The sequence below is a fragment of the Cnephaeus nilssonii genome, assembly GCF_951640355.1.
Source record: "Cnephaeus nilssonii genome assembly, chromosome: 3".
Classification (NCBI taxonomy): Eukaryota; Metazoa; Chordata; class Mammalia; order Chiroptera; family Vespertilionidae; genus Cnephaeus; species Cnephaeus nilssonii.
Window position 1 is genome coordinate 77,441,521 of NC_137074.1, and position 13,916 is coordinate 77,455,436.

Below are 13,916 nucleotides of genomic sequence, written 5' to 3' on the forward strand. Positions count from 1 at the left end.
GACACATTCATACATACAGCGCCTTTACATTTGGGAATAGGTTGGCGTCAATATTTTTATTTTCCCTTATTAGTTCCTTTGTTCCTTTCTGTATATGGCAGCTAACATTTTACCACTTGGTGTTGGTTTGTTTTAAAATTTTGTTCCCCCAAGCCCCGCCCCCTTAGCTGTTACATAGTTTTGGTTCCACTACCTAGAAAGTGTTTCTATGCTGGTCATGTAGTTCCATTGCATATCCTGTTCTATGTAATACTTAAATACTATTTAAGGTGATTTTAGATAATTTAAAAAAATAATTATACATTTATATAGTCTATATAACAATATGAGTAATATGCTACAGTTATTTTCAGTTGTGACTTCAAAAGCCTACCAGTGTCATGTGCACTTGGGAAAATCACTTCTTATCCTTATCTTCCAGGTTTCAACAGTTTCACCCTTTTCTTTGTGCAGCTGATTTTAAAAAGCTTGCTTCCTTATATGGTAGCGATAAGTTTGATTTGCCCTATGGGATAAGGACATCAGGTCAGTAATGTTATTCTTACCTTGCCCTATTGAAAATGAGTGGTGTTTGATGTGAACTGTTTATGTTAAAAATAAGGCCGTTTCATCTTTCTGCTTCATAGTGATTTCTAAAGAATATAATTTTGGGATGGGAAGAGGGAATCCATTTTAGTATATAACTCCTTTGGAGGCAGGATAGAATAAAAGGATTAAAAAGGTAGATTTTTATTGTTGTTGTTAAGACACTGCTTTATACTTTTGTTCTGCCACCATATTGTTAATGAGTCCTGATGCCTTACTTTATTCCAATTAGAATTAGCAGGATAACTCTGTGTGTTAACTTCCTCCCTATCTCCCATTTCATCTCTTTACTTGTGAGTTTTATTTCATCAGCAAGTTCTAGCTCCTTGACCTAGGAGCTAGATTAAAAATTAAAAATTTAATCAGTGGATGTTTTATTTTTGCTAAATTTAGAGAGAAATATTCCATCCACTAATAATGAGACACTTTCCCCTCTGCCTGACACCTGATTGGCTTACACAACTTTATGTTCTCCATTTTGGGGAGACTCTAAAAGCCCAGAAGGTGACAAGCCTACACTTTTCTGACTTAGATTTTGCTTATTGATCGTGTGTGTGTGTGTGTGTGTGTGTGTGTGTGTGTTAAAAGGGTTTTGCAGAGAATTTGGTAATTCAATAAGGTTAAGCTTGCTGCATATTGATTTCTATACTGATTTTAGTTTCAGAATTATCTGATTCTGCTAATTTGGGGATTATTTTTTATGATTGCTTTCCCACTAAGCCCCTTATTTTTCGTGTCCTTAGAGCATTGACCATTGTGATGTGCCTATTAAGTAGTGCTGGCTAAATGCAGTTGTATCATGAATCTTCATCCCAGGAGAAATCAAATGTAGCCACACCAGTTGTAATGGCTTTGGGGGACCAGTGGGGGTAAAGGTGGCTTCCTATGTACCCAAGAAGCCATGATTCCTTTCACTCACAGTACTCCATTTGTTTTCTAGCGGAATATTTTCGACTTGCTCTTTCAAAGCTGCAGAGCTGTGACCTCTTTGATGAGTTTGACAAGTGAGTTCATTTCTTGCCTCTGTTTGACTTTTAGTTTTAGCTGAAGTGGTTCAAAGCATGCACCCTGATGTAAAATGTCATCACTTGGGAAAATTCCACAGCATTGGTACATAACTAAAACATCTAGAAGTTATTTCTTGAATAAACAAACAACACTTGAAATAAACAAACTACAAAAATAATTTAGAGGCTTTGTAATGTAATTGGCTGGCTCAAACCTTTGCAGAAGTCATACGATGGGTGATACCAGTGCAAAGTCAGGGTGTTTTTAACCCACATTCATCTTTTCTAACTTGTTACTGAAGAATTAATTCTCACCCCCGTTAATCAGCTCACAGCCTCCCTCTGGGGGCTGTTTCCCACATTTTCTGAACTGTTCCTAAGGATCCTTTCTGTTTCGTTTGAATATTGGATTTCAGAAGCAGCTCTCTTCCTTTTATTCAGAATTATATTTGAGCGAAGCAAACAGCTTGCTTAGATACACACTTTCTGACTACACATGGTAATTTAGCTTTTAGAAAATTTTGATGTCAAGTTCACCCCCTAGAAATTGAATTGTCAGTTGGATTTATAGAAGTAGACTTATTTCACAAAGTTTTAAGCTACAGAGGGATGATATGGATAGTCTATAATGGTCTGACCTCCATTGAAAAGTAGAATGCAGAATTTCCCTTCTTGCACAAGAGAACAGAGGTGCTATTGGGAGCGGCGGGGGGGGGGGGGGGGGGGAGGGGGCGGTGCAGAAATGGGTTAGTGGACAGAGGTGTGAAAATGAAAATAGAGTTTACATAACAGAGAGGGGGGAACACTGCTAGATTTTGACTGAGTTCATCTCACCTGCCTCTGTTGGGGGCCCAGATTATTGATGTGTGGATTATGTTCTATATGCTGGTTCATTTCAGTTTGTACTAATTATCATTTAAAACGATGCCATCAAACTATCTCAATTTCAGTTTTTGATTGTCTATCAACAACAACCACATATATTCTCCTCTCACCTAAAGTTTAGATAGCTCTCATTTGTAGAATATTTTTTTGTGCAGACCTTGGGCATCTGTCTGTGCTTAATGTCAATTCTCTCTAATTTTTACCACCACCCTGAAAAGTATCCCTGATGATCTCCATTTTAACTGGAGAAACTGAGGCTAGGCAGACAACCGTATGTGTTTGTTACACCTGCTAAATGCCCGAGCCAGGATGTGACCTAGATTGATTTATCCAGTGCCTAGAGTTCTGATTTACAAGTGATAATGATCATTCCTCAGTTATTTGCAGCAAGTATCTGCAGATATTTGAAAAAATTCTTGGCCTGTAAATGTGAACTACTGACAGGAGACTTGAGGGTATGTGAATGAAAGTTTCCTTTCTGTTTTTTTATTTTAGAACTACCAGGGGGTCCTCAAACTTTTTAAACAGGGGGCCAGTTCACTGTCCCTCAGACCGTTGGAGGGCCGGACTGTAGTTTTAAAAAAACTAGGAACAAATTCCTATGCACACTGCACATATCTTATTTTGAAGTAAAAAAACAAAACGGCAAAAACACCCGCATGTGGCCCGCGGGCCGTAGTTTGAGGACGCCTGAACTAGACTGTGCTTTATTGAGTTGCTTTCAGAACCTCTCAGGCACAGGTGTTTATCATGTATGCACTGGCAGGCTGCTTCCTCTCTGCTGACTTGAGCTTGTCACTCTGCCCCGCCTCCCTCACCCCCACCCCCGTTTTTCACTGAGAGTGCCCCCCCCACTTGCACCTCCAACTCAGGTCAGGTTCACAGCATCTCCAGTGTTGGGAGGGAGGTGGGTATGGTTGGTAAGGAGAGATTGGAAGTCATGCAGATTGCACAAGAGTCCTTCAGTCTGAAGTCGAATAAATGCAGTCAGAGACTCATCAGGTGGAGAGCGAATGGAAAACTCCATTTTGGATCCCCGCACAGTGGCATAGCCATGCACTCAGATACTCAGCATTGCTGAGCTGCTTGCTTGACATGTGCACACCTGTTCCCTACAGACAATGTTTGGAAATTTGATAATGTTGGCTGAGTTAGGAAATGCCCAAACCTGTAGAGAATTTTTATGAGTTTATTTTTGCCAAGCTGACAACAGATACTGGAGAGCAAGATCCCAGCTGGTCTGGAGAATGGTACTCTTGAAGTTTATTTTATACATTACAATCAAAGGAGATTTGTCCTGGCTGGGTAGTTCAGTTAGAGTGTTGTCCCAATATACCAAGGTTGCAGGTTCGATCCCTGGTCAGGACACACATTTAAGGATCAACCACTGAATGCATAGATGATCGGAACAATGGGTTGATGTTTCTCTCTCTCCCTCTCTTTTTTTTTCTCTCTCTCCTCCTCTGCCTCCTCTTTTTCCTTCACCCTCCCCCCCCTTCCCACCATGCCTCCCTCCCTTCCTCTCTCTCTGCCTCTAAAAAAAAAATTAATAAAAAAAAAAAGAATCAAAGGAGATCTAAGGAAGGTGCATGCAATCCATTAGTAGTAGATTAGGGGACAGAAGAAACACATACTTTTGCATTGGTGGGTGCAGGATAGTTAATAATGAACATCTACGGCACATACAGATGGTATGCAGGGAATAAGATAACAGTGAGGGTTCTGTGGTCTGGTGCTCTGGCGCCGGTGGTTGTGTCTTTGAAGGGTAAGAAAAGAAAATTACTCTGACATTTCAAAGGTATGTTATCCCAGATGCATAAGAACAGTGGACAGAGCTCACTTGTGAGGATTGACCTTTGCTAAGGAAGCTGTAGGCCTGGGTCGGGACTACCTGCTGTGACCTCTACCCAGTTAGGGATTTGGGATCGGACCATCCTGTGCGGTTATTTTTGGTCACTGGGCTTGTCAGGCCTGCCATCTGGCCCCCTGAGCCTGTCAGGGTTACTGCAGAGCCCCCTTTTCGCCCACAATAAGAATATACCTGTGACATTATCTTCTCTTTGCATATTAACTTTTGAGAAGGGTTCACAGGTAATAAATTTTACCTAGCCCTGACTGGTTTGGCTCAGTGGATAGAGCGTCGGCCTGCGGACTCAAGGGTCCCAGGTTCGATTCCGGTCAAAGTCATGTACCTTGGTTGCAGGCACATCCCCAGTGGGGGGTGTGCAGGAGGCAGCTGATCGATGTTTCTCTCTCATCAATGTTTCTAACTCTCTATCCCTCTCCCTTCCTCTCTGTAAAAAATCAATAAAATATGTATTTTAAAAAAATAAATTTTACCTATATTTTAAGTAAGTCATTGCAGGCCGGAGAGGAGGGACTGGGTGCGGAGAGGTGAGAGCCATCTTTGCTCATCTCTTTTCCTTTGGCTGCTCTCTTCACCCATATGTGATTCTCCCTCCATCCTCTTAGTCCCTTCTAGAAAGGTTCAGACATTTCTTTTTTGTTCGTTTCAAACCTGGATCCTTTGTGATCCCACCAGATATGACCCTAGCTTTGTTTAGTTATCTTATTTAACACGCATGATGCCCTCAGTTGTGGTAGGTTCCACTGGGAATGGGAACACTCCAAATACCAGTCGCCTTTACAAGATAGGAGTGTTGTTCTTTCTCACAGGTGTTGTGTAAATGAAGTTGGCAGGTGAGCATTCCAGGGCCAGCCCAGCAGCTGAGCATCAGGGACCGCGGCTTCTCCATTGTGACTCTGCATTTCTCTATACACAGTTTCCTCCTTAGGGTTTCCTCCTTAGGGTCTGCATTCTGGCCAGCAGGGAGGAGGGAGGGGGAAGGGCACGCCCCACCCAGAAAGGCTGGCCTCCTTTTTCAGGCTTTTTTCCAGAAATCACATATACTACTTCATTGCATGCGTGTGAGAGCTGCAGGTTTTCCCAACGCCGCATTCTGTGCCACCAGTGTGGAAGCTTGAAATGACCCAGGGTGGGATGATTTATGCCACGGTGATTGGCAAACACTACAAACGCAAACACCCCAAACCCTGGCCTCTCTCATCACGCTTCTCCCTCCCTAAAAGAACTGGTTGTTAAACATTTAGTAGCAACCGCTGATTATGTCCGGTTGGCTAGGAATATAATGACGAAGCCACACCTAGCTGTAAATGTGACTGGGAATTGTAGCCTTTATTCCACCTGGCTGTGTGCCCACCTTAAAAAAACACACCAAAGAGTCCTATTTTACTGAACAAAGGAAACATGATTATTGAAAGGCAACTAGCAGCCTTCATCAGCGTTCTCCACCATTGTCCTTGTCCCCACCTGTTTGTGCCTGGGAACCGTCAGGATCCTGAATCAGTTACCCGGTAACTGGAGAGCAACCTAGCCTCGTGCTGGAAGCAGCCGACTGTGGTTTCTCCCTCGGAGAACGGATACCCTGTGCAAACTGTGGAAACATACTGGGGCTGTAAACCATTCTGAGGCGGCATCGCTTATGAAGGTCTTACTTATGCCATCTTTGCAAGGTAATGTTAGTAAAGTGACCCCGAGGCAGAGAGAGCCTTTTTCTAAAGTTAAGACCATGGAGAACTTGGGGCCAGAAATAAAGAGCGAAGGGAACAGGAGTGTGTGTGTTTGGCCAAAAACCTGTGTGAAAGAGCCTTGGAGCTGTGACAACTCCATGCTTGTTCTTTGCTCTCACCTCCTCCCTTCCATAACCACTCCCCACTTCCCTCCAAAATAACCTCAACAAAAACCGCATGTGTGTGTGTTTTTCCAAAGCTTTTTTGTCACCTAGTAATAATTATAATAATTTGTCTTCTTTTAATAATCACCTTTAGAAAAACATTCACATTTTAGAAAATCGCCTTTCCCCCTAATTTTTCGACTGGAGTTCTCTCTGTTCTATGTGAAAAGATATACAATAGGACATGTGCATTACCCATTTTATTTAATTTAATGAACCTCTTTGGTATGTGTTTGTACCAAAATAAATAAAATAAAAAATAAAATGGGTAATGCACATGTCCTGTTGCATGATAGGAGGATGCAATCTTGGGCCTTTTCCTTTATATTCTTTCTGAGTTTCTCTCCCAAGCAGTAGCCCAGCAGGTTGGGGTAAGGTCAATATTAAGGCTGCTGACTTGTTTCCTAACGAATCGCAATTACCTGAGCTGACCTGCCCTTGATGTGTTGTGTGAACGAGCCAGGCCCAGAAGCAAAGTGGTGAAGTCATAGAGATGGTCCGAGGCAGGACAGATGGGGATCATCTAGTTCAGCCCCCGCATGTTAACGATGAGAACTGAGGCCCGGAAAGGTGACATGGAAGTCTGAGGCGAGAGGCGTCCAGCCTCCCACGGAGCTCCAGTGCCCCCTCACATTCTAATAAGCAGAGAAAAGACTCCAGGATTGACTCTCTTAACCTGAGCACCGTCCTGAGAGGGAAGGGGAAGAGAATTCGGGAACTGTTCATTCTTTAGGTCCTATTCTTTAGGATTTCCAGGGCTGTCCATTGCCCCATTCATTACTTAATGTAGCTTATGCTTTCATCCTTAGCCTCAAACCGTGTTTACCCAGATGGGTTAGCACTTCCACAGGGTTCAACTAAAACATCCCCAGAGTACCCGTTGTCAGTTCATTGAAAACACAAATATGTTAAGTAGGTTCTCTTTATCCCCTTGAAGATGCCTGATCATGATAGACTCTTCTCTGAACAGATACCACAGAACCTGTTTTTTCCCCTCAGCTCTCACCCGGAAGATAAGATCACACGGGCAGAGTCAGTGTGCGAACTGGCCCTCTCCCCAGTGCTGCCTCTGCGCCAGCTGATCCTACCGAGTTTGGGAAAGAAAACAAGTCTCTCAGAAACGTTGACGAACCGTATTTTTAATTGAGGTATAATTCACATAACATAAAATGAACCGTTTAAAGTGAACAATTCAGTGGCATTTAGTATATTCACAATGTTGTGCTACCACCACCTAAATTATTTAAAAACAATTATTAGTTGTTTTTTTTTCATGTTCCTTCTTTTATGGATATACTAGAGGCCCGATGCACGAAATTCGTGCAAGGGGCTCAGCCTTCGCAGCCCCGGCTTCGTCCAGAAGATCGTCCAGAAGGACGTCTGGAAGGTCTTCCGGCTGTCCGGTCTAATTAGCATATTACGTTTTTATTATTATAGATTAGCTGTCAGACCAGAACTTTGGCAGCAGGGGACTGATAACCTGCTAGAAAAGGATAGCTTGAAAAACAGGCTGTTGTTTTTATGGTAGGGGGTGAGGGGGGGGGGCATGGAGCCATCTAAGTAGAAGGGGTTGGTACTTGTGAGGGGTGGGGGGAGCACTCGCTGCCCTGTGACCTGGGCAAGTTTTTGAGTTTCTAAATCTCGGTTTCATGTAACAGAGGGAGGGCAGAACTATGTACGTGCGTTATACCAATGCCAATTTCAATAGGAAATAGCTCAGTCAGTGTAACCAGGGAAAGTGGGTGAAGGGTGTGCAGGACTTCTCAGTGCTATTTTGCAACTTTCTGTGAGTCTAGAATCATTTCAAAGTAGAAAGCTTAAATTGAAGACATATGGAAACATAAGACTTACACATCTATGTTCAAAGCAGCAGCATTCATAAGAGCCCCCAATGCCCAACAGCTGCAGAGCAGGTAAATAAATGTATGCCCATGTAATGGCTGTTGTTCAGTTGTGGAAAGGAATGAGGTACTGACTCATGCTGTGACCTGGATAAACCTGGAAAACATTATGAACCATGAAAGAAGCCAGCCACAAAAGACCACATGTTATACAATTCCCTTTATGCAAAAGAGCCAGAACAGACACAGCTATTGAGACAAAAAGTAGATGAGTGGTTGCCAGAGATGCGCACCTGCTACTGGCTCGGGGTTTCTCTGCAGGGCGATGAACGTTCTGTATTTGATAGTGGTGATTGTTACACAACCTTGTGAATATGCCAAAACCCACTGAATCTTATTATTTCTAATGGTGAATTTTATGCCGTGTGAATTACATTTCAATGATAAAAAGCTTTTAAAAAAGAGGGTGATGGTGGAGGTGACCTAGTTTCCTTTCTAGCCTTTACAGTACCTTGTTCCCAGGACACCGTGAGGCCATGCCTGGGACAAACCATTTGGAGTGACACAACTCTAGTTCTCTTGACATTTTATCTGTATCCTGCTGCTGCGGATGATTTCTCAGGCCTTGGGTTCCTTTCTTTATTCTCTAAAGCACAGCTCACACAAGGTGGCCACGTTTTACAAACTTCACGAAAGCTCTGCAGCTGTGGCTCAGTTGGTTGGGCATCATCCAGTGCCAGTTCGATTCCCAGTCAGCACATGCCTGGGTTGTGGGCTCCATCCCCAGTGGGGGGCATGCGGAAGGCAGCCAGTCAATGTTTCACTCTCCCATCCATGTTTCTCTCTCTCCTTTTCTCGTCTTCTCTCTCTAAAAATCAATAAAAATATTGTTTTAAAAAACTTAACTAAAGATTGGGAATACTTTAAGGGAACCACATCACAGAAAAGCAATTCTTTTTTAAAAATATATTTTATTGATTTTTCACAGAGGAAGGGAGAGGGACAGAGAGCCAGATACATCAATGAGAGAGAAACATCGATCAGCTGCCTCCTGCACACCCCCTACTGTGTATGTGCCCGCAACCAAGGTACATGCCCCGGACCGGAATCGAACCTGGGACCCTTGAGTCCGCAGGCCAACGCTCTATCCACTGAGCCAAACCGGCCAGGGCGGAAAAGCAATTCTTAAAACGTGCCCATGTTGCAAGGCCCTGACACTTCCCGGCTGTCTATGTAGCTTCTAAGCACCAGCTTGCATCCTGGTCCCCGGGACTGCTGCTTTCTCCTCGGTGGGAGTACATTCTCCCACAACCAGAGCAGCAGCAACCCCAAATCACAAAATCTCAGCTCCCACTTAAAAGGCAGGAACTCGCTCCCCACCCCCAGCCGCCAGCATCCCATTCTGGAAGCATGCCAGGTCCCGGAAGACTGAGTCCTGCCTAGGTGGTTACAGAGTAACTGGACACAAACATCTTACCTGACGGAAGCACCGGTGCTAAATGAGCAGGGTTTCGTGAACGCTTCCAGGTTGCTCACCAGGCAGAATCCATGGTGTCAGTGTCAGCAGAGACTGGTTAGTTTGGTAACCAGCCAGGGCGAGCACATGGCCTTGTGGACAACTTAAAAAGAAGAAAAACGATTTATTGGCTCTTGAGTAAAAAGAGCCGGGCTCTGTTAGAGGTATCCACGCCTGCATCAAACTCTGGACACCCTGCTGGTTTGCAGGGTTTCTTTTCATGGCAGCATTTTCAGCCGGGAGGGGAGTGTGAGAGGAGGGAAGGCTGTGATTCTCTAGCGACAGAGTGAGTGGTGTGTGGTGACGGGCGCAGCAGTGACGCAGTCAGCTGTTGTAGAGCTATAGACACCCCGCACACATGCTGGAGAAAATGGTCCCGGGCAACAGAATAACAACATTGAAGACCTCAGTGACTCGCAAAAGGGCAGACCGAGGTGAAAGGTGAAAGGTCACTAGGCCACGGTCCCAGGGATGCTGTAAGGGGTGGCACAACTAGCAGTCAGGGCTCCACCCGCAGCGCACTGCACAGTGTTTTGGGCACAGATCATGTGAAATGGGCAATTCAAGTTCGCTTTCTCTACATGATGGCGTTGCTGTTTCCCTCTGCGTGAGGTAGTGCCTCTCCTGGATCGGCCTGACCCGATGAGGAACATGCGTCTCACCTGGGGGCGTGTAACCTCTGACCACTGCACTTTCAGCAGCTTTCCGGATTTTCCATTCGCAGGGCCAGGCCCCCTGGAATGAGTTTGTTTTCCAGATGAGCAGTTTGGGCCTGTGCTTCTCCCTCCCTGCTTCCAGGATGGGGAAAGGAGGAACCGCTATCTGCTTCTCCAGACTCAAAAGTCCGACAGTGACCACCACACTTAATGTAACAACCCAACCGATTTCTAACCGCACAGCCTGTGAGTCGGATGCTTTAGGTTGGGGAATACAGAAACAGAAGTGACACCATTCTGGCCCCTGGAGACTCGAGTTCACCGCAGCTATTTGTGCATGAAGGCTGTGCTAATGAAATATGGTGAAGTTACACAGTCACCGCAGGGACACTGCCAGCCATGGCTTCGTACCTCAGGAACTAGGAAGAACCTGGACCAACTGGATGAAACGGAGGAGAGGACGAATCACTCCTTTAGTCGTATAAGGGTATCTGCCGGGGAGAGGGAAGCAGTGAGCTGCAAGGTGTGTGTGTGGTTCAGACCATGCATGAGTATCTCACATATTTCCAAGTCTTGGTGGCACTGTGAACACCAGCTGTAGATAAGCCATTAATGCCAGCCCTGGCCGGTGGCTCAGTTGGCTGGAGCACCATCTTGTATCACAAAAGGTCCTTGGGTTTGTTTCCAGGTTGGGGCACATACCTACATTGGGGGTTCGATCCCTGGTCAGGCAGATACAGGAGGCAACTGATCAATGTTTCTCTCCCCCCCCCCCCATTTCCCTTTCCTCTCTCTCTAAATCAATTTTTAAAAAGATATTGCCAAAGGGGAGTCCTAAGGGTACCCCAAACCATTCCTAGTGTTATATATGATCACCAGGAACATGTGTGGGTCTTTGCAATATCCCTTACTGGAGGAAAAGTGAAAGAGATTTGCCTGCAGCCCTCCACTCCCCCATTTTGTCTAGGCTGGAAAGCGTGGTGTGGGAGGAGGGGCAGGGCCTTGAGTGGGGACCAGGGTGGGACGTATTAGTATGACAGGTAGCAGTATTCATTACGTGGGGCTCTCTTGGCCACACATGCTCCCGGGCTCCATGACCAGCTGTAACCCAGTCTGAGACGACAGGTAACACAGAAGGGACTGCAGTGAACACGGAGGCTCAGCTGGCCTGTTCGCTGCTGAGCAGTGATTATGTGACTGGCTATGTCTAGGACTGAGCTGAGTTATCCTGCTACTGGCGTCAGCTTCAGAGACTAGGTTTGTGGGTCGGAGTCCTATGTTGAGACTCCAGGATAAGAACTCTGAGGCCTGGAGTGCTTGTCCTGGCATGTTTGGTATGGAGTCGGGCAGCCTGGGGTCAGGCTGGGGTCCCCATGCCAGGATGGAAGCTGTAGCCCCGGGGCCACCTGGCCTTAGGTGGCCTTTGACAGGGAAGTGGCCTCCAGCCTTCATTCAAAGGACAGAACTAGTCTAGCTACCGTAATTGTAGAGAAGCCTCCTCCACCCCACTGGACGTTATCTGTCAGGAACAGAGCTGTTATTTCCATCCTGTCCAATCCTAGCCACTTGCTCCCCATCGCCCCATCTGCTTAGCATTCCACTGGGGTGGTGGAGCCAGCTTTAAAATTCAGCCTCCAGCCCTAACCGGTTTGGCTCAGTGGATAGAGCGTCAGCCTGCAGACTCAAGGGTCCCAGGTTCTATTCCGGTCAAGGGCATGTACCTTGGTTGCAGGTACATCCCCAGTAGGGAGTGTGCAGGAGGTAGCTGATCGATGTTTCTCTCTCATCAATGTTTCTAACGCTCTATCCTTCTTCCTTCCTCTCTGTAAAAAATCAATAAAATATATTTTAAAAAATAAAATAAAATTCAGCCTCCAATTTGCATTAAGCTGACCCGGAAGTTATGGAAGGAAAGGCCAGATAAGCCTGTGTATGGGAACTGCCCCTGCTGCAGAGCATTCATGGGGGTGGACCTGGGGAGGACGACGGCCATATGCCTGGAGAGGGAAGCGCTCCATTTACCGGGGCTCCCAGCTCCTCCATCTGCTGCACATAAGGTTGCCTTCCTGGAATTAGGATGAATGTCAAGCTTGCATAGAAAAGCACCTGGAGAGGTTACTTTCATAGTTAAAGACAGACATTTTTAGAAGAAACATCTCTAGAACGCATTGTGCCATGCCCACGGTGGAGGTTTGGGGCAGGTCCTCAAGCCTGTGGGACACGCCCACCAGACCCTCCCACCTGTGAAACTCTGCAGTACTTGTTTTTGTGACAAAGTAGACACTGATTTGGACATGACTCTTTAACTTCGGGAGCTAAGAGTTTCAAATTAAAACATGTAAAAATAGTCTTAAAATATGTAGTGTTAAAAACATGAACTAGATGAGCTAAATAAATTCTCAGTCAAAAAGGTAATCTCATGCATATAGGAATGTGTACATTGTTTCTTCTTAACCTGACAGGGCCAATGCTTGGCTCTTTGCAGTGGTTCCGGTACTTCTGCATTCTCTGCGGTTAACTACTCTAAGCATTTGTGCAATTTTGCTACTCATGAATTTCCTAAGGGCCTGACAGATCCCAGTTCATCTGGTCTGTCGATTTCCTAGTTCTTAGAGTAAATTTTTTCTCTATACTTCCATGTCATGAGGGCAGTCTCACCAGTCTTCCCCTCCGTAGTTTTGTCCCCTGGAGGAGAAGGACTCGATCTGTTTTGTCATTTCTCCAGGTCTGTCTGGGTGCGGGTGGGAGCCAGGAGAAAGATGGGCCAGGCTGTTTGCTGAAAGCTGACGGTACACAATGCGTGGTCCTTGGCTGATCCCAGCCAGCAACAGAAGTCCCACTTCATGTCCTGCTTTACAGCCCTTCACCAGGAACAGAGAGTGAATTTTTAGTTTGTATTGGTTAAGCTCCAAGGACCAGTACATGTTTGGAATTTAAGTGAGCATGGGCAGGTACAAGGAAGCTGCACTGTCCTCATCTGATTCCATCTGTCTGTCTCCACATTTACAAGATATAGCAGTAATCACAGCTAGAATCTCAGGGGAATGGGGAATGCTGGTAAAAAATAGTACCCATCAGCAGATGAGTGGGTTAAAAAACTGTGGTACATCTACACAATGCTGCTGTAAAAAGAAAGGAACTCCTACCATTTGCAACAGCATGGATGGACCTGAAGAGCATTATGCTAAGCGAAATAAGTCAGTTGGAGAAAGATCAATATCACATGATCTCACTCATGGAATATAATGAATAACATAAACTGATGAACAAAAACAGATCCAGAGACAGAGAAGCATCAATAGGACTGTCAAACCTCAGAGGGAAGGTAGGAGAGGATGGGGGGAAGGGTGTAGAGATCAACCAAAGGACTTGTATGCATGCATATAAGCCTAACCAATGGACACAGACACTAGCGGGGTGAGGGCATGAGCGGGGAGATGGGGGGCAATGGGGGGATAAGGACACATATGTAATACCTTAATCAATAAGGAAAAAAAAACCCCCAAGGACACAGAAAAAAAAATAAAGGACATAAAATATATATATGGGTAACATAAATACACTTGCATCAGTATTAACATGCAAAATCCTGTGTCAAAGGGGGCTTTTGTAGTTCAAAGATCTGTATCCAAATTCCATCCAAAGTTCTCTATCTCTTTGGAGTATGACTT

General features: G+C 45.2%; 1 protein-coding gene across 2 annotated transcripts in view; it reads left to right on the top strand.

Moving 5' to 3' along the window:
- The window catches only part of ST3GAL6 (ST3 beta-galactoside alpha-2,3-sialyltransferase 6), an 86,905-nt gene that overhangs the window by 62,587 nt on the left and 10,402 nt on the right, over window positions 1–13,916 (top strand). For both annotated transcript variants that reach the window (XM_079766834.1, XM_079766835.1), the window contains 2 exons: window positions 422–525; window positions 1,526–1,589. In XM_079766834.1, coding sequence (XP_079622960.1) covers window positions 422–525; window positions 1,526–1,589 — 168 coding nt within the window. The remainder of the gene's footprint in view (window positions 1–421; window positions 526–1,525; window positions 1,590–13,916) is intronic.